This window comes from Marmota monax, unplaced genomic scaffold, assembly GCF_021218885.2.
Source record: "Marmota monax isolate L192 unplaced genomic scaffold, Marmota_monax_Labrador192_F-V1.1 WCK01_AAM20220418_F8-fsc00008, whole genome shotgun sequence".
Taxonomy (NCBI): domain Eukaryota; kingdom Metazoa; phylum Chordata; class Mammalia; order Rodentia; family Sciuridae; genus Marmota; species Marmota monax.
In genome coordinates, this window is record NW_026694432.1 from 23,857,430 (window position 1) to 23,878,071 (window position 20,642).

Consider the following 20,642-nt stretch of genomic DNA (forward strand, 5'->3'; position numbering starts at 1 on the left):
GGGAGAACTGAAAAGGTCTCCTTGTAAAATGCAGGCCTGGGCTTCTCCAGAGAGCAACACTGTAAAGGCGGAGCTGGCCAGCACACAGGCCACTCGGAGCAGACACTGAATCCAGGACGGACTCCTGCGCTCCAACCAGAACAGCACCGCTGGGCGGGTGCCTCCTGCCAAGTGTGCCCAGGAAGAGCGTGCCCGATGGCCCAGCAGCAGGTCCGACTTTCTCTGTCCAGCCACCATCTGGGTCCCCATCAAAATCAGAGAAAGGACTCTCAGTGCCGGAAAGGATCTGACCCTTGGGCTTAAAACTTAGAGCGCTTTTATTCAGAACACTCCAGAACAAAACAGAATACACCCTACTCGCCCCACGGGCCCTCAGCAACCGGTTTTTAATGTTTTGCTTTCTGGAAGACAGAAACTTGGTGACGCTCACCACAGTTCCCACCCCTCCATGGCCTGCGAGGAGCCATGTTCTTACCACTGGGCCTAGAGCCTGTGCCACTCCACTGCCTTTCAGTGGGTCTCATCTGGTGCCAAGGGGAGATTCAGTGGCACTTTGCCACTTACAAATCAAGCGCTCTCCTGTCTGCCAGCCCCCAGGACTGGAAAAGCTTCAAACAGGGGCGGCCACGGCAGAACGGTGAGGTCTTTCCAGGGAGGTGAAGTCTTAGGGTTTGAGCACCATCTTCTGGTCAGTTTTTGGCTTCTGAAGCGGACTCTCCTTTAAAAATGCCATTTGCTTGAGGATAAGAAGATTCCAGGACTATGAGCTCAAGTGCTTTGCCCCATCAAAATGAGGACAGGCCTGGAGGCGGGAGCAGCTGTGGGTCGGGCTGTGGAAACTTGTCAGGGCACTCTGTGCCCAGCGGATTCCAGACACCAGTCAAGGTGAAGGCTCGACCCTCTGCCCTTCTAGCTGGGTGCCATCAGACCCTGCAGCAGCAACAAATGCCCCACCACAGTGGAGCCCGACCCCGGCTCTGCCTGTGGCCACGCGAGAACTTGTGCTTGGAAGGAAGTGCTGGGCTCTCGCTGCTGGCGGGTGAGGGTGAGCGCCCAGCTCAAGCGCTCTCCTATCCAAGGATTCAAGCCACACAAAGTGGCAGGGAGCCCTGTCTGTGTGTCAATGCTGCACTAGCCCATGTCAACCTTTGGGCATCAAGGGACAGTTAAATCCTAAACGGTAGGAATGAACAGTCATCTACTTCACCTCCTAATGGATTCCACAAACTATTAATTACCAGATTATATTTTAGGAACTAAAGACAAAAAGTTTTTTGAAATTTAGACTCAAAAAGATCACTGAACTTCGCTAAGTGTGCAGCCGGGGAGCCAGAGAGCAGCCGCCCACGAGGCGTACCACCGGGCAGCAGGCACAGCCAGGAGCTGCCCTGGCCACCCCTCCACAGACAGGCCCCTGCCTGCCTGCCAGGTGCTGGCTCAGTGGCAATGTCACATGCTCCAGAGGCAGCCACAAGCCAGGCCCCCTGGGTCAGTAGAAGTTTTAGCCTTGATCAGAGGAAGGGGGTGAGGAACATGGAAGAGCTGTGAGAGCCACCTTTCAGGTAAGGACACCAGGAGGAACACCACAGAAAGGCAGAGGCGGCCTCTTCAGCTGGACGGCCTCCCGTGGAGCACCTCCAGGAGAAGCCCTCCCCAGGCTTTGTTTGGGGAGGGGCTCCCTCTGCGGCCCAGCGAGGACCTGTGCTTCCTGCAGTGGTACCACTAGTGTGCTGGGCATGGTCAGCAGGATCTGGGGGACCCAAGCAGAGGGGAGAGTGGGAGAAGTGAGGACAGACAAGTGTGCTCTTGGCTGGGGTCCCTGGAGGGGGTGCTGGGCCCTGCTCTCATTTTCAAACAGCCAGGGGCACTGGAGTCCCTTGCAGCCACTTCGTGCCAGCCTGGTCCCCCAGCTAAATGCCCTGCCCGAGTAGGGCTGCAGCACAGCACACCTTCCTGGCTGGCCTGGTCACCAGCTCCCAACCCACTGCTCTTTCAGACTCTAATTCAGAAGCTAGACTTCCCTCAGGGCCAAGTGCTGTCACGGAGACCCGAGCAGCAGCCATGGGACGGAGGCTGTCTTCGGTGGAGGACGGAGTATTGGCACGGATGACTCAGACGTGGTGGGTTTCATGAGAGCAATGTAATTTCCGTCGGTTTTCCCAGGGAGATTGTCTAGGTTGGTGCTAAGCTAAGATGCTCGCCATAAAGGATAGCAGGGAGGGCAAAGGGCAAACTGCAGAGCTTCCCCTCTGGAGCCGATGCAGGGACCCCTCCGCCAGAGGAGCAGTCCCTCATTTGGCCTCGCCACAGATCAGGGTCACGGTACCATCCAGCAAGTCTTCCACAGTCACCGCCACGAGCTCAGAGCTGGTCTGAGTTGCCTGAGAATCAGGCAAAGTCACGAACACCTGCGACCCAGCAAGCTGTGTCTCCTCCAAAGTGATCACCTGCTCAGTTGGGGCCACTGGCTCAGGAGTTTGGATCACCTGAAAGGGAAAGACCGGAAGGCTGCTCTGGGCAGTGCCCACAGTCAGCTCCTCGAGTTTCCACCTCGTGCAGTAATGATGATATTTATGTTTCCCCCTGAGGAGAGCAATTACTTGTGCCTAATGGGAAGAGGCAAGCCTAACACCAGTGATGCAAAAGAGAAGGCGGCAGACAATTTCAATAACTCTACGCACCAAATTGCTATAATCTGCCCAGTACGCCGCCTCTGGGCGCCGGACTCTGTGATCACACCAGGGAACCCTGCCTTGGTCTCCCACACCGAGTTTTCCTGTCTCGAGGATGACAATGCGTAGGTAAGTGCCATGGAACAGGAGCCACTGAAGGTGGCTGGTCTCAGGTCTGAAACATGGCACCTAAAAAATTAAGTGGCCTGGGTGACGTGACAGCAGCCTGGACGCAAGGAAATGAAGTGATTCTTCAGAAGCCCAGGCAGAGGGCCTTCTCGGACCTCCGAGAGCTGCCAGCCTTCCTGGGGGCTGTGTGGCTACAGAGCTTGAGAAGCAGCTGAACAGATGAGCCGCGGCTCCTGCCAGCTCAGTCACCAGCTCAGTAGCTGGCTGGCCAGCACCCCAACCCTCCACGGGCCACACGCCACGCGCACTGTCTGCTAAGGCTGACCTGCCCCTGGTGGGAGAGCCAGTCTGTGGTTAGGCACTCCCAGCTCCGGCCCAACCTGCGCTTCAGTGCTTCTGACCTGTGGACCCCTGGACAGCTTGATTCCTTCAGTATTTTTAAACAAGAGTGCCCCCCAACCCCTGCCCAAGGAGGGCTCAGCCACCCGCTCCTGAGAAGGGGACAGCGGGCACAGCTGCTTCCCACGCTACAGGGTGAAGCCCAACAGTCTCCGGAAACAGCAGTTTCCAAGCTGGCTTTCTCTTTTAGGATTGGAGCCCTCCTTTTCTTCCTCTCCAAGGACATCTCACCAAGAACTCTAAGGAAATAAATACATAAATAAATAAAAGCAAAATAGCCTGGGTGACATGACAGCAGGCCTGTCACCTGGACTTCTGCCCACCTGACTTGCCCTTGTTCCCTAGAGGCCATAAAAACATGGTTTGCAAATGACTGACCTACACAACTGGACAGTGGGGCAGTCCAAGAGGCTGAAGTCCCCCTCAGTCTCAGCTCTCCCTAGCCCCTCTCCAGCTACTCAACATGGGCAGAGCCGAGTTTCCTTCCTTTTCTGCCCTCCTCTCTCTGGAAAAGATGGGAGGGAAGATACAAAGGGACCAGAGACAGACTGGACTGAGCTTGGCTTCAAAATCAAGAAGAGGCGGGCTTCTCACCAGGTGAGAGGCCCAGACACACAAGGTGTACATGCCCAGCCCAGGAGTCACCCATGGGCCTCACCTGATGGTGGTCCCTGCCCAACACGGGGTGTAGCCATTCCTCTCCACAGTTCCCTACAGCTCTGTTTGGTAAGAGGTGCAGGGACTCTTACGATCATGAATGTATTACCAGGGAGACCTTCAACCAAGGTCTAGGGAAGCCTTTGGAACCCCGCGTTCACATCCCGTGAATCTGATGGCCCCAGAGTCACCTGTACCATCTGTGAGGTGGCAGCCTGGGTTTCAGTGCCCACCATCTTTGGGTGGTCAGATTCCAGGTGGCCGTCCAGCTGTGCCTGGGAGGTGAAGAGCTCCCCACAGAGCTCACAGGGGAAGGTGCTCTCCGACTGCTTGAAGTGCTCCGTGGTGACATGGTGCTGCAGGGCTCCCGGGAAGCGGAACGTGGCCGCGCAGTACAAGCACCTGAATGGCTGGGTCCCTGAAGGAGGGAGGGGGAGAGATGCAAGTCGAGGTCTGGAGGGGCCTGAAGCTCGTACAATTTGGAAGGGCCTTCTTTATAAAATGGCAATGACATAAAACTAGACAGAGAGCTTTGGAAGGGTCTCCTGCAAGTGAGGTACCTTCAAAATACAGTTTAATTATTAACATCAGATAGAGGCTAGGCTTGCCTCTGCTGAAGCCCATTACTCGTTCCATGGTGGACAAGGACACTGATGAACGATTTCACCAAACCTAGGAAGTTCATTTTCACATCTCTGAGGCGGGACCAATGGCACCTCTGACTGCTGTGGCTAGGCAGCAGTGGGGTCACTTGTCGATGGCTGTGCATGCACAAGCACGGGCTCACAGGACGAGTGTCCATGACTGGACGACATCCCTGGGATAGGACGGTGCGCACTTTCCACGAGTAGTACCCGAACAGTCCAGGGGGAGGGGCAGGTGATGAAGGGTCAGCTACATCCCAGAGCAACAATCAAAAGCAGTCTATGCGGTATTTCAGAGATCAAAACTAAGAGTCTCCAGTTTTCTGGAGGAATCTTATGCCTGTGCTTGGTCACCAATGCTATTGATGGCAGAGCAAACATGGTGTGACAAACCTTGACAACTGGAACTGAAAGTTACTGGAGAAGCTGGCTTCTTCCCTTCATCGACTTACTCTTAGGTTTTCCTTTTTATGTATGCACACCATGCGTGTGACAGGATAAAGATCCATGTCAAGTTAAGACTAAAATAGCACTTAGCATAACCTACAGATTCAAGTAATAAGAAAGCAGAGTTTAATTGGCAGCACTTAATGGTTCATTAAAAATGGTACAACTTAGTATCTGGCCTTCTAGAGTTGATGGAATACGGGCACAATAATGACAGCCGTGGCTACACCGGGTGCTCACCAGTGCCAGGCCTAAAGGCTTTCGCAGCCACCTGATGAAGTGAGCACTATGATTCCCATCTGCCAGATGAGGAAACCGAAGCACAATCCAGTGGCTTGGCCTGGAGCTCAGCGGTAGAGCACTTGCCTCCCACGTGCAAGGCCCTGGGTTCAATCCTCAGCACCACATAAAAATAAATAAATAAAGGTATTGTGCCCGACTACAACTACTTTAAATAAATAAATAAACAAACAAATAAATAAATATTCAAAAAAAAAAAGAAAGAAAAGACGAGGCTTGCACTCAGTCTAGCTCAGAGGTATGCAGAAGGGGCACTGACCTGAATGCTGGCACTTGACGTGGACCTGCAGCAGAGCTGGTGTGGGGAAGAGCTCCTTACACTGGTCACATTCGTGGAACTTCATATCTGTGAAGTGTATAAGGAAAAAGGTGGGAAAAGACAAAAAGGAGGGCTCTGCCAAGGCCAGAGAGTGAACAGCTTGGGGTGGGGTGAGGACTGACCCTCTGTACAAGATCCACCAGGGCAAGAGGCTCACACCTCGTGCAACCTAGTCGTAAAGAGCAGGCTCTGGTCCAGACTGTCCAGGTGCAAGAGGGCAGTGGGAGTTAACAAGAAAACACACACGGAGTACCCGGCTGCCCCCTGTACACAGAAAATGCTCCGTGACTGACAGCTGTTGTGATTATCTCTCAATTTACCTGCAAGGCAGGTATTAGTAACTCCCATTCTGCGGAGGAGGAAACAGGCTCGGCAAAGTCACTTGCCAAGGTCATGCAGCTGGGTAAGTGCTGGCATTGGGGTTTCCTGGGCCCGTCTGCCACCAAAGCTGGCACCCTTCCCATGTGCCTGACTGGTCCTCACTCAGGGGTTGGCAGGAGCTCACACTGCCCTCGGTGTCCAGGTTTGAGAATCACGGCCACTCAAGCTACTGTTACTGAGGGTTGGGACTGGCGTCCTTTCAGGTATGCCGGGCAGAACAGAGGCGACCACCACAGCACGCCGCCCTGAGGTGCGGGAGCCAGGACATCAAGACCCTCCCACGCATCTGCTCACAGGCGCTCTGTGCCCCCGCCTCACCTGCGTGCTCGGCCTTGATGTGCTTCTTGTGTTCCATGGTGTTGGGAGAGGTCTTGTCGCAGGAGCTGCACTGCAACGGTGAGAACCTAGACGATCGGTGGTTCTGAGCAGCAAACACATCCGGATGGTGGGTCCGATTATGGTACCACAGACCAGACAATTGCTGTAAGAAATCAGGCAAATGTTAGGTCTTAGAAAATTCTAGCAAGCCAGGAAGCTCACAAGATCCCCATAAAGGAAAATAGATTCTGAGATAAGCTCATGGATCTACTGCCATATGTTTTTTGGAGTCCTGGTGATTGAACCCAGGGGCACTCTACCACCAAGCTACATCCCTGGCCCTTTTATTCAAATTTTCAGACAGAGTCTAAGTTGCCCAGGCTGGCCTTAAACTTGCAATCCTCCTGCCTCAGCCTCCCGAGTCACTGCGACCCACCTAAGTGCACACTGACCTATCTTGCTGAGTGCTGACTGGAGAGTCAGGCAACTAGGAGTAGAGAGGCCATTCTGGCAGGGCTCAACTGAGTCCCCCGTAAGTCTTTAGGACTAAACCCTGGCCACCAGCAGGCACAGATGTTCTTCACCCTGAGCTCTATCTCACCGCTTCCCAGAGGCCTAGAGGTGAGGCAGAGCAGCCTGCCAGGGAGGAGCCTGGGAGTCCAGAAGCAAGCGTCACTGCCTTTCCCAGGCTCCAGAACAGCACTGGGAACTCTCCATGCAATTTCCTGGTCTCTAGACACCAAGCCCAGGCCCTCCTCAGCTCCATCACACCAATGTCACAGCACAAGGCCGGGCACAAAGTTAGCTCTCATTTCTAAATCAGCTGCTGGGCCTCTGTCCACACCTACATCACAGGAGACAGCAAGGACCATTCTTTTCTCTGGGACTGATTTCTGATAGATATGGTTTCTTTTTAGATCTACATAGGGCTTCACCTTAATTATGTAACAAATTCTAAAGTAAAAATGCAGAGTCCTTCCCTGGGAGTTAAACAATTGTGCTAAACAAGGCGACCAAGGCACTGTACTGCTCCTTGTTGCTATTTTCATATCCCTTGTGCATCAATAGGTTCTATAGAACATGAGCGTCCAAGGGGAAGAACAGCATCCCATTTTTGATAAGATGAAGTCGAAGAGAAAAGGGGTGAGAATTTTCTGCTCTAATGACAGACGGCTCCCCCACTGCATCACTTGACCAGATTTCAGAGAATCTCAATTAGAAGTTGCTTTTTAAAATCCAGTGGTGGGGATGGAACCTAGGGTCTTGCACATACCGAACACACGCTCCACCTCTGAGCTATACCCCAGCCCATGACACACAAGGATCGGTCCTATCGTAACATTTGGGGATGAGCTGGGACAACCTGCAAGTCACAAACACAGGAACCAGGGAACCGAATGGGGCAGGGACTGGAGGAACAACTCCCAGGGCCCGAGGTCACCTGGTAGGCCTTGTTGCAGATCCCACAGCTGAAGGGCTTCCCTCCGACGTGGGTCACCATGTGGCGCTCCAGCATGGAAGGGGCACTGAAGATCTTCCCACACGTGGGGCAGGGGTGGTACTCCTTGGAGTGCACCTCATGGATGTGCTTCCGGTGATCTTGCAGAGTGGGGAAACTCATCCTGCATTTCTTGCAATCGTAGGGATCTTCTATGTCTAGTTCCCGGAGGGGCAGCCATAAGAGAAAGAGGCAGAGGGGAGAAAAACAGCACAAGCAGCAATCAGTAATGCAACGCTGTTTGGGTGTCACACAGCGTCATAGACTCCGGGGACCTGAGGTCATTGGAGCAAGCTCCAGGAGGTGGGCCTGGTTCCTCTGAGCTCCTGGACTGACACCCCTGCAGCATCCGGCAGTTTGTCCAATTCCTCATTTAATCTATTCGACTACTTTCCAGGGAACATCGTGGTTGCTCCTCACGTTCGCAGTGGCGTTTTGAGTTTTCTAATTCCTGGTGGAGATGCCCACACACTCCCCAGAGCATCACTATTTCTTTTGTCATCAGTAGCACAAGGAGTACTTCCTCACTGAGCTTCAGACTCAATAGCAAGAAGCCTCTGCATGGAGGAGGGCAATGAGCGCCCCCAGAGACACCTAGCCCTGCCCCCAGCCCGTGGGCAGCTTCTATTATCATGCTTAATTTAGAGATTAGAAAAGTCAAGGTTTAAAGAGTTAAGTTAGCACCTTCCTGCCCAAGGGCACACCCAGAGCCCACTCTTGAAGCACATGCTTCACTGGACATGCCAGCTCCCCAGTGGGACCTCAAAATATGGAGGACTAATAAAGAACGTACTGGCCCTATGGCTGGCAGAGAACGTCAGTCTTTTTCTTAAAGCAATAGAAAGCAAAATGTTTTAATAGTAAAATCCTTGCCCACACGAAAGGCCCAGCCATAGGCCAACCTTACTGGTGCACTGACCAGATTCACTCAGGGATCCTGACAGGCAGCGGCGGGCAGCACCATTAACTAGTCTCCCTGTGGACAAGAGCTCTTAAAATTGCAGTTTCACGCTGCCTTTAAAGGCTCTCTGACACAGGTTTCCGCAGCAAGAAACGGGAGAGCTCAGTGCAGGGGACGAGGGGCCTGGGTCCTGTGCTGCTGGGGAGGACCGACTCTGGGATGTGGCCAACTATTTTGGGTCCTCTCCATTCTGAAAATTAATGTCTTCCCCTTTCCTGATTCTCATGTAATGCTACTGAGAAAAGAAGACTAAAGCGGATGTCACTTCAAGAGGTTGGCACTGGATCCAAGTCAAGACCTACTCTGGAGGTCTACTGTAAGTGGACTTTTAGCAGTCTTCGTCAACTCCCTGGGGCTAGGGGCCACGCTTTGTATTCTTCCCGCACAACCCAGTGTCCAGCCACATGCTGGCATTGAGGAGCTCTGGCAAAGTCCACGGTGGCTGGGCTGAAAGCAGACGTGGATGTGTTCACATAAAGCAGATGTTGTGAGACACTGTTTGCCAACAGCTAGAAAGTGGTGTGTGGGAGGAAGGATGGGCAGGGGGAAGGAGAGAGGAGGAAGGTATGCAAGGTACCTGGCATGCCAAGAGATAAGCTTGATGGTGACAGATGGTACCTGACAGGGATGCTCTTATCACCAACCGTAATATCTCATCTATTGAGCCACTTCTATGTGTGAGGGTGACACGTCTCGCATCTGTGGTAGTGAGATCTCATTTAATCCTTACAAGAATCCAAGGTGGTGGTATTATCATGTGCTCTAGTTTGGAAGGGGCACATGCAGCTTAGGAAGGGAAGGCAATTTGAAAAGTAAGTGGCAGGGTCAGGATTCAAGATCAAGCCCAGGACACTTGCTGTGCTGTGTTGGTCACATTCTGGCTGCAAAAAGCGAGGCTGAAGGAAACATGAGGGGCAGCAGCACTTCTTTTCCTCGTGTGTGTGTGCGCGTGTGTGCATGTGTTGGTGCTAGTAGAAAGGGAGAAGGATGGGGGAAGACCCTACTAATTGAGGGAAGTTCAACAACACTTGGAACAGAACGGTGGGCACCATGCAGGACGCAGGCTCCACCCAGGAAAGGGCTGGGCTGCCCTTGCGGGAGGCAGATGTGAGCACAGGACGAGGAGGAGGATGAGGACTGACACAAACCCTCTGGTGCCCTTGAGCCGCCAGCACGGAGGCTCTGTCCTTCCAGCACAGTCTACCTTTGCAGCTGAACAGCAGCAGGCGGGCTGGAGCAGGACAAGGGAAAGCCTTGGCAGAGAGAAGCCAGCGTCATAGGGGGACAGGTTAAAAATGGGATTCTTCCTGAAACAGGACCAGAGGACTGTGGGTCTGCAGGAGAATGTGGGAAGGCAGGGCACTGAATGGGGCCAGTTCTGGTGGGGTGAACCTCTGTATGACTGCTCCACGTTTTCTCAGGGCCAGGTGTAGCCCTGCACAACTGACATCCATCATCTCAGTACATACTGTGAAAGGTGTGCAGGTGGATGGAGAGGCCGTTGGCTTGCCGGAAGCCCTTGCCACAGTCCCTGCAGACGTATGGCTTGTCCCCAGTGTGGGTCCTCACGTGGCGGGACAGCTCAATGGACTGGGCGAACACCGCATCACAGTACTGGCAGGCGTACATCTTTCCTGCAAATACACACGAGCTTGTGAGTGCCAGCACTGAACTCTCATGGCATTCCTACAGGCAAAATTCTGAGGCACACACCAGGGAACTGTCATCTGGAGATGACATTAAAACCTCAGACAATCTATAATCCACCGGGTGAGGTCTGCAGCCTCCTGTCAACACCTGTCCCTCACCAACAGCCCCTCACCCCCGACAGATGCTGAGCACAGCTGCATGGAGGAGCAGGGTTCTCATCACACAAGAGAAGGCCTCTGTTTGTCAGACCACCCCGAGGATGGAAGGGCTCGTTCCACCTCTGTCAAGAGATAAATCCTTGTGTTCAGAAACGCGGGAGTCCAGCCTCCTCACGAGACGCGCAGTGTGATCTGGAGCTGCACACCAAGGTGGGACGTGGCTGGAGGAGGAATGACTTGCTCTAAAGTCAGTGCACATCCCTGGGCTTCTCAACTTTCTCACACACATAATGAAAATGTAACTGCTGGGCTGCCAAAGACTGGAAAGGTCAAGAGCAGCTCTGGAGGAGCGGCATTTGTAAAGAGGCGCACCGGCCGAGGAGTGTGGGCGCCTGAGGAGTGCGGGTGACGCAGGCCCGCGGCACCCAGGGCAGACAGCCCCATTTCCACTTTCACCTATTGGGCTTTGAAAGAGATTTTTTTTTTGGGGAAAAAAAGGTTTCTTGAATCAAAAGTTGAAATGATTGAGAATCCTGAGGCTTTGTCCTTGACCTTCTGCATCCCTTTCTAGATGACCTCATCTCAGAGCCCTGCACACTGCCTTGCTGACAGCGCCACCCTTTGCCACAACTCCAGGCTCAGACACCAGCTTCCTGTCTGCCTGTCCACTCAGAGCTCTTCCCCCCACATCTGCCCCCTCACAATCAGCTCCTGCTGCTCTGGCCCCACCCCCCCACGCAGGCCCAGGCCCCCAATCCCACCTCAGTAAGCGCAGGGTCATTCACTCAGCTGTCCAGGCCCAAGCCCCAAGTCATGCCCCTGTCCTCTCTTCCCCCTGCACCCACATCCAACCCATCCTGTCACCTCTGCTTTCAAAAACATATCCTCAGCCAGGCATGGTGGTGCACACCTGCAATCCCAGCGGCTCAGGAGGCCGAGGCCCTAAGCAACTCAATGAGACCTGTCTCTAAATAAAATATAAAAGGGCTGGGGTGTGGCTCAGTAGCTAAGTGCCCCTGGGTTAAGTCCCCAGTACCCCCCAAAATAAATAAATAATAATAAATAAATCTGTGTGTGTGTGTGTGTGTGTATCTCCTCAAACTTGAATGCTTTTCCAACCCTAATACAACTCTAGTTGAAAACTACATCCTCTCTCCATTGACTGCCACAAGCGCCTGCCACTGTCTATGTATATTACACTCCAGTCCTGAAACAGTTCACTGTTGAAAGTGGGCAGAAGTAACCTCTAAGAATGTAACCAGATCCCATCACTTTGCTCAAAACCCTCTTAGGGCAGAATAATGGCTTCCCAAATGGCCACGTCCTAAGCCCTGGAAATGGTAACTGTGCGAAAGAATCTGTGCCTGAGTTAAGCATCTTGATCTCATTCTGTCTCTCCAGGGGCCCTGTGGAATCACAGCATTCTGGTAAGAGGGAGGACAGAGAGCCCAAGGAGGGGGCATGGTGATAGAGCAGAGGCTGAAGTGATGTGGCCGAGAGCCCAGGATGACAGGCAGACTCTAGATGCTGGGAAAGGCAAGGAGGGGATCCCCCCTTGTACCCCCACAGGGAACACAACTCTGCTGAGCCCTTGACTTAGCCTCATAATATTAATTTTTGGACTTCCAACCTCCAGAATGGGAAGATAATACTTCTGTGTTGTTTTAAGCCATAATTTGTGGTAATATGTTAAAGCAGCATAGAAACTAACATTGTTCACATCAAAGCCAAAGTCCTCAGCTGGACTAGTCAGACCTTACGGGACCTGGCCCTCTGGCTTTCTCCCTTAACACGCTGTTCTCACGGATGCTGACTTGGGAAGCTCCTTCCCACTCTGGGGAGGGGCTCTCCACTGGCTGCGGTGCTCACTTTGATCAGATTTCACCTGGCACACCTCCCTCAGAGGCTTCCCTGATGACGTGAATAGTGCCCATCCCAGTCCTGTCATGCCTGTGGCCTACCTGGCCTGGCCTTTCTTCACAGCAATGGCTACACTCTGGATTTCTGTTACACATTGACTTCTTTGTTGTTTGTTTTACCCACTGGAGTGCAAGCTCCGTGGGAGCACAGTGTGTGCACCTACAACTTCTCCATGCCCAGAAGAGTACTTAAGAAACCCATTCATCAGTCAACTTCGAGGGTCTACAATTGCCAAATACCATTCCAAGTTCCCTGAATTCAGCAATAGGGGAAAAAAGACCAACAGCTCTACCTGCATGAAGCCAGCCTTCTAACAAGGGAGACTAACTGCAAGCAGACTACACGAACCCAGCAGAGACTCATCCCACAGTAAGCACAGTGGGAAAAGTAACACAAGGTAGCAGGCTGTGGGTGAGGTTCCAGTGGTGCAGGGAGGGACTCCAGCAGCTGTCGGTGAGGAAATCCTGGAAGGAGCCGGGAAGCACGGAGACATCTGAAAGGAGGCGTCCCAAGAAATGGACAGAGTCCTGGAGCAAGTGCCCAACAGGCCTGAAGCCTGGGAAGGAAACTAGAGTGGGCAGGACAGAGTGGGTGGGCAGGAGCAAGGAGAGCCAGGGAGGAGCCCACAGACTGGGGGCAGCTGCAGAAGGACTCCAGAGTCACACTGCAGGAGACTAAAAGCCACGTGGTCTTGAGCAGAAAAGAGACCGGATATGGTTTAGTTTTAAAATGGTGCAAGCAAGGAGACAGGTAAGGAGACTACGGTGAGCATCGGGGAGGTGACGGGCACCATTACATGCATGGAAACACTCCAGACTCCATGCAGAGCCCTCCAAAGGCTCTCCTGACAACACACTGCCTCTCCCCCGCCTGCACCAGAGCACCCTCTGCACTCTGCCGTGCTGTCCCTGCTGCCCGCGGGCGAGTGCTGGAGTCCCAGCCCACCCGTAGCTCCTGGCGCTGCCTGACCCACAGCCAGTGCTTCCCCAGGTCTTTCTCATGCTTGAACCACACATCAGAACTCAGAGAACCCCTGGCCTCCACACACTGTAAAGCCTCAGTCATAAACAACGTCAGCCAGCCTCTCCAGAAACCCTCCCAGCAGGCACTGCACGACCTGGGGGCAGACGGGAGTCCTCACTGTGTGCCAGATTTTAAGTCCTGTTTTCGTTTTTAATTTCCCTGACATGTAGACCAGGCCTAAGGCTTAATGGGGTTTTGGCAGGTCACATGCTGCAAGGCCGCAGGAGGAAGGGGAGCGCGTTGGTGCCTCACCTTCTGAATGCTTCTTCTTGGTGTGGTAGGCCAGGGCGGAGGCCTGCGTGAAGGTCATGAGGCAGTGCTTGCACATGAACGGGCGGTCCCCGGTGTGCAGGCGGAGATGGTTCTTCAGGGTGGAGTTGGCTGCAAACTTGGCGCCACACTCTTCACAGGAGAAAGGCTTCTCATCAAAGTGCTCTGTCAGCTTGTGGTACTGCATGCCTGAGAGGCCAGGAAGGGAGCAGAAGAGACACTGGCCATCAGCATTAGGCATCAGGAGGATGCTGCAAGCACCACCTCGGCCACGCCTGCTGTTCAGCTGCCCACCACCGGTCCCGAGTCCCCTTGGAGTGACTCCTGGTTGCATCAGACATTAAATGATTCCAGGTTTACCTCTTTCCCCATTCTTCAACAGGACCCAGCCCCCCAAAGTAGAGAAACACACCTCTATTATGTTTCATTATGTTTACCCAACACCTGGGACAAGGGAAACAATTCCGACTCTGCATTCCACGATTTCTGTGACTCTAATTCATTCCAAGAAGCGGGTAGTACATGGAACCTAAGAGTCAGGTGCTGAATGGCTGGCCATCATTATTATGAATAGTGACCACCTGAGTTTCTGTATGTGTACTCTCCTGCCGCTGCTGCGGGAGATGCTGAGCTCTGCTGCCTTAAAACTTCAAAACAATCTAAAAAAGTAAACAGCATCAGGGTGTCTGTGGGACAGATTGGGAAATCACAGCTCAGGAAGCTGATTCCAGAGCTCGTGCTTCCTCTGAAATATCATCCTGCTTCTGAGAGAGCCTGCTGTTTTCAGAGCCCGTCCATATCCTCCTGGCACACCCAGGGCCCCACTATGACCCCCGCAATGGTACCTGAGGCATGGGCAAATTCTCTCCCACAGAGGTCGCATGTCACCGGAAGCCGCTTCTTCTTCTTCTTGGGGACTTCGGGCTCGGCCCCTGCACCTGCACCGCGGGCCTCCGGCTGCTGTGTGCCCAGCTCCTTCTCGGCCTCCTTGGCCTCACTGCCGTCCTTGCGCTGCACCTGTCTGCTCTTGGCCACGCGGCAGCGCTTCATGTGCACCTTCAGGCGGCAGTAGAAATGGAAGCTCTTGTCACAGGCCTTGCAGATGAAGCTCTTCTTGGCAGAGTCGGGAGAGGCAACTGTGTCTGCTTCTTGCTGCTCTGGCAGGGGACCCGTCTCTCCCTGGCTACCTAGGCCTGCAGCCTGGCTGTCTTCCTTGGCCTCATTTTCCCTGTTGCTGGGGCCAGGGTGGAATCTATTGTGCACTTTCCACGCTCCCTGCTCTCCGTCTTCCTTGGTTAGGAGACCTGCAGGAGGGAGAAACCTTAGGGCTCTGGGAATCCTGTTCCTCTGTTGCTTTATAACGTTTCTAACACACTCTCAGAGGAGAATGGAGACTACTTGGGATCCTCAAAAAACTCTCAAGTAATATCACAGTTTATTTCCCAATAAACACAAGTAGCACCACGTACCCGTGCCTCTTGGCTGCATTAGGTGTTGAGAGCATACAAAAGGAATAAATAACTTGAGGTATGATGCTCTCTCATATAAGCAGCTGCCTCTTTTCCTCAGTAAGAAAGAGCCTGGGGCCTAACAAATCCCCAGCCCCATTCCTTACCAATGTGTGCCAGCTCCTGCATGACAGGCTGCAGGCCTGGGAAAGACTTGTGGACACTGCACAGGAGGCGGCAGATTTCAATGGCTGAGACTGATTTCTCCTTGGCTCTGCTCAGCACTGCTCTCAGGGAAGCTTCGGGGCTGGCCGTTTCAGAGGAAATATTCAGAATCTAAATGAATACCATGAGACAAAGGTATGGGGTTAATACCCCAAGATTTTCTCCATAGTTTTCAACTTAAAAAAAATCTAGTTCCAGGGCTGGGGTTGTGGCTCAGTGGTAGAGCACTTGCCTAGCATGCATGAGGCACTGAGTTGGATCCCCAGCACCACCCAAAACAACAACAAAAAAGGAAAACAAACACCATAAAGGTATTGTGTCCATCTACAACTAAAAATATTTTTTAAAAAAATCTAGTTCCAGAAGATACCTCTGCATCTCTAAGTAGCTCACACCTGTCCTCATGACATGTGTAAAGGAGAGCCTTGTTTTCCAAGCGACAGGGAAATTAACAAAACACAAAAAGAAGCACACGTAGAGATGAACTGAAACACAAAGCAGGCACAAACAGGGAGGACTCAGCATTTTCTCTAAGAGTTCTCTCAGCTCTGGGAGCTCCGAGAGCTTTCCTAGATCTTAACCCTGGAAGCCTGGAGAGCAACAGGGCTTGGAGCTGGTGTTTCTGTCGTGGAGATCGGGATGATCTTCCATAATATCCAATTGTCTCCGTGTCTGGAAGTAATTCTGCGCTATCAGGGGCTTCATATTTTTAGACACTTAGATGTGCCCTTTTAAACATCATTTTCTTTCATAAAGAAACTCGGCGTTTTAAAGCAGGTTCAAATAGGGGCTTTAAAGAGGCCAAGAATCTGATTTCAAAGCTGTCCTCTTTCAGAACGTCAGAGCTATCAGCAGAGAGTCGGCATACTGAGAAAATAAAGCAAAACCATCCACAGATGGCCACACGGAATTTTCATTTTGGAAGATATTTTATTTCTGCTCTTTTCAAGTCCATCTAAATAAACCTGATGTCCCTGGAGGCAGGCATGAGACTAATTAGTGAGGCTAAAACTGATCAACTGCAGAAGTCCGCGCTCTGAAGTACTGCTGTGCTGGGGACACGGGCACAGGAGCCCTGCCTCCCACACCCGGCAGGAACACGTGCCACCATCCACCCACTAGGGCCAAAGCAAGGGGCCAGTCCCTGTGGGATGGTGAGAAACCTGTCCTTCTGCACACCTTCCAAGCCTACCTGGATGGAAAGAACACCAGGTGAATTTGTAGTCCAATTTTCTGTTTCTTTATTGTTCTTTCCTGCTAAAATGCACATAAACGGACCTCCACCAATCACCCCAATCCCACCTGGTTTTTCTGGGATGCTAGCCACATTGTGAGAAGCCTTACAGAAAATGAGCTGGCACTGTTTGCTAGCCCATATGGGCCAAAGCTTTGTTCTATCTATGTTTACCATGGCTCTTTCAAGAAGCCAGAAAAGAACATGCAATAAGACCAACTTTACTTTTCCTCATCTGAGAGAAGTTGCTTCTTAGACTAGGTCCGAGAACAGAACCATAGCTTCCCCTGAGATGTTCCTAGGTTTAGACAGTTGGAATAAATGTACGTTTGAGTTGCAAAACTGGGCTCAAGCCTGGCTTTACCTTGTTAACCTTAACTGTGTGGAGCTGAACTCCTTTGTCCATAAAATGTGATGACATCACCTGCCACTTAGAGTTGGAGAACTAAAAAGGCAAAGGTGCTATAAAGAGCTTCGCACAGGCGAGGCACAAAGCAGGTCCTCTGCAGAGGGTGGCTCCTCCCCTGGGAATGAGGACAGCCCCAAGCTTCAACCCAGTAGAACTCTCCAGAATTAGACTTGCTGTTTATTTCCCTGCACCTCTTTCATGGTCTCAGCCAGGTGCTCCTCCTCTGGGGACAAGCACTTGCGCTCGCCCCTCTGTTGGATGGCTTCTGCGATCAACTTGTAATGCCTCAGGACTGTTTCTAAGGCAGCATTTTCTGGGGCAGTCACTGAAAGAAAGGGAGATTGGAAACTGAGTCAAGCCATGAGCGCCATTTCCTCCTTCCCCTTCCTCGACTCAGTTCCTCCTAATAAGAACACATTCCACCTGTCTTGGTTGGGGTGACAAAAATGGTAGATAGGACTGTAATCAGAATGTGATAATGAATGTAAGCTTAGAATAATTACTGCATAATTTTAAAAAAAGGTTTAAAAATGCCTATTTTTTTTTAATTGCCAGTCCTTACTTTTTAAAAACTTGACACAGAAATGACACATATTTGTGGAGTCCTGGTGATGTTTTGATACATGGACACACTGGGTGATGCTTAGATCAGGGTAGGCAGAGCTATCTGCTCACTTGTCATTTCTCTGAACACGTTCAAAAGCCTTCTTCTAGCTTTCCAGAAACATAAGGACTCTGTCATTACTTACACCTGCCCTACTGTGCAACAGAAGACCAGAACTTACAGGTTGTTACACCCAAGGGTAGGATGTGGGTGACACCATAAGAACTCTTTTCACTCCTGGGAAGATGGACAATCGCCTCTAGTGGCAGAGGTCAGGTAACTTACCCGCCTGGAAAAAAGCATCCGCACCAGGCTCCCTTCCTATTTCCTCCATGAGCAGGTTCAATGGACAGGCCTTTGTCTCCTGGGCCACCAGCAGCAGCTGCCAAATGGCTGTCGCAGAGAGAGTCTGCTTTTCTAGGACTGCTGACATCAAGGAGCTGAAACCACCGGAGCCAGGTTCCCGTTTCACAAGGCTCTCCATGACCTTTAAGATGCAGCACAAACGCACACTTAGGGGCTGGGTGTGGCTCAGTGGCAGAGGCTCACCTGGCACGTTCGTGTGAGGCACTGGTCCCGAGCCATAGCACCATATAAAAATAAATAAATAAAATAAAGTTTTAAGGGAAAAAAAGAAACAATCACAAACAAAAATGGGTGTTTTGGAGAATTCTAGCCCTGGGCTGGGTACAGAGCTACAAGTCTGGGCATTGGGTTATGGCGAACACCTCTGAGGAGGTTTTCAACATCCTCACCTCTCTGAATAGAAGATTTCTTTTTTAATTAAATTTACTGGGGGGGGGGGGTTGGGAGTGTAGCTGTAGCTCACTGATACAGTGCTTGCTTAGCATCATGAGACCCTGGATTCAATTTCTGGTATCAAAAAAAAATTCTTTTTTTTTTTTTTTTTGATACCAGGGATTGAACCCAGGAGTGCTTAACCACTGAGCCATATCCCCAGCACTTTTTAAATATCTTTTTAATTTAGAGACAGAGTCTCACTAAGTTGCTTAGGGCCTCCCTAAGTTGCTAAGGCTGTCTTCAAACTCAGGATCCTCCTGCCTCAGCCTCTGGAGCCACTGAGATTACAGGTGTGCGTCACTACACCTGGCTCTTTCCCCCCCATTTTTTAACTGAGAGGATGTCTTAATACATGACAAAGTTCTTCATTCTTCCTTTCGAATATCTTTCCTTCTTACCATAGAAATTAGAATATATTCTATTTATTATTCTGCCTTAGAAAATGAGTCACCTTAGGCCAGGTGTGGTGGCGTATGTCTATAATCCCAGTGGCTTGGGAGGCTGAGGCAGGAGGATCATGAGTGCGAAGCCAGCCCCAGCAACTTAGCAAGGCCCTAAGCAACTCAGTGAGACCTTGTCTCTAAATACAGAAAAAGGGCTGGGGATTTGGCTCAGTGGTTAAGTGCCCCTGGGGTTCAATCCTCAGTACCAAAAGAAAAAGAAAAAGAATGAATTAGCATTTCAACATGGTCAGGTATATGCATTTATAGAAGACATTCAAGTGTGTGTGTGTGTGTTTTTACATTTTTCCTTCCCTCCCTCCCTCCCTTACCTCTCTTTCTGCAGGGGCTAAACTCTTCATATGTGAGATCACCTTTAGCAACACCTGGTTGTCTGTGAAAATCTCCGAGAGGTTTTCATGATAGCGTCTCAACAGCTCAGTCCCATAATCATCAGAGCTCGGCTGGACTGTAAGAGTATCAGCAAAACAATCATGTTTGATGCAACAAAACCTCCCCAGGGCTTCTCTCACAGAAGATTAGGCATTTACAGATGAGAAGGAGAAAGACCAGCGCAAGAGGTGCTCTGCTACAGAGCAGGGGTCAGCAGCTGGCCTGGGGCTCAGAGCTTCTCTGGTCGACACTTAATCACCTGGTGCTTCAGGGTCACAAAACCACTAGCACTTTGGAAGTCAGTGCCTGCTGGTGACTTAGTGCTCAGCAGTGGGTAGAGCGAAGGCCATACTGGCAGAGATTCCTTCAGATGCACAGATTCCAGGGGTGCTGTCTGTGAAGCCTACGGCAGAGGATCCACGGGGCATCCAGGATTCAAGCAGCCACAAGTCAAGGCTGTGCTGGGAGCCAACGCACAGTCCCGCCTGGATGCCCTCTGCCCCGCGACAGGTACTCTCTTTTAAGAAGTCATGTTTACTTGAAAGTCAAGAAAAAATCAGAACTATCTGGTATTCCCTCAGCTTTGCAGACATTTAAAATTTCATTCTTCTGTTTGACTCAGTAAATCCACTTCTATGAATCTAATCTGAAGAAGTTATCTGAGAGCAAGGGCTGGAGCCGTGAGAGTGTGGGCCGACCACCCAGAGCCCTGGGCTCCATCCCAGCCCTGCCACCCGCCACCCCCCGGAATTATCTGAAGGCAGAAGAAATATACACAAAGATAACCATCCCTGCCTAGGCTGTAAAGATGGTGACAACCATGACGATTAAAAGCAATGCTGAATGAGTGCCTACTGTGTGCCAGGCACCGCACGTATTTAGTGTTTTGCAAGTATTTTTCGGAGTAGTCACAAAAGTGAATGTGACAGGTATCACTGTGATATCATGCCAAAAAAACACAAGGTTCAAAAAGGTTAATTTGTTTGCTCAGGGTCACATGGCCACAGAATGCAGAGTCAGGCTACAAAATTAGGTCATCTTGATTCCAGAGTCTTTACCACTATGCCACACATGCCCCCCTACATACATCATGCATGTCCCCATGATGGAAAACTATACAACCTTCAAAAAACAGGATAATGGAGAGTTTTTGAAAACATGAGAGACAATGTCGTTATATCGTTAAACGGGTGAAATCTAAAATTATAAAATGGTAGTGTCTCAGTAACGTAAAAATCATGTAGTAAATAAAATAGATCAATATTTTATTAATATTAATATCGACATAGTTGAGGACTCGATGTTGTCTTCTTTATTTTTGGAACTGTCCAAGTTTACATAA

The 20,642-nt window shown here is 51.2% G+C and overlaps 1 protein-coding gene across 3 annotated transcripts in view; it reads right to left on the reverse strand.

Annotated features, from left to right (window-relative positions):
* Positions 1-299: 299 nt before the first annotated feature.
* Positions 300-20,642, reverse strand: part of Zbtb40 (zinc finger and BTB domain containing 40) — a 68,280-nt gene continuing 47,937 nt past the window's right edge. For 2 of the 3 annotated variants that reach the window (XM_046468651.2, XM_058571067.1), the window contains exons 7-18: positions 19,240-19,376; positions 17,952-18,153; positions 17,254-17,387; positions 15,362-15,530; positions 14,592-15,050; positions 13,729-13,935; positions 10,195-10,359; positions 7,708-7,922; positions 6,267-6,429; positions 5,508-5,594; positions 4,049-4,275; positions 300-2,486 (exon numbers count right to left, since the gene is read on the reverse strand). In XM_046468651.2, the coding sequence (XP_046324607.1) occupies positions 2,292-2,486; positions 4,049-4,275; positions 5,508-5,594; positions 6,267-6,429; positions 7,708-7,922; positions 10,195-10,359; positions 13,729-13,935; positions 14,592-15,050; positions 15,362-15,530; positions 17,254-17,387; positions 17,952-18,153; positions 19,240-19,376 (2,360 nt within the window). In that variant the 3' untranslated portion in view covers positions 300-2,291. The remainder of the gene's footprint in view (positions 2,487-4,048; positions 4,276-5,507; positions 5,595-6,266; positions 6,430-7,707; positions 7,923-10,194; positions 10,360-13,728; positions 13,936-14,591; positions 15,051-15,361; positions 15,531-17,253; positions 17,388-17,951; positions 18,154-19,239; positions 19,377-20,642) is intronic. The other variant, XM_046468652.2, reaches the window with a different exon arrangement.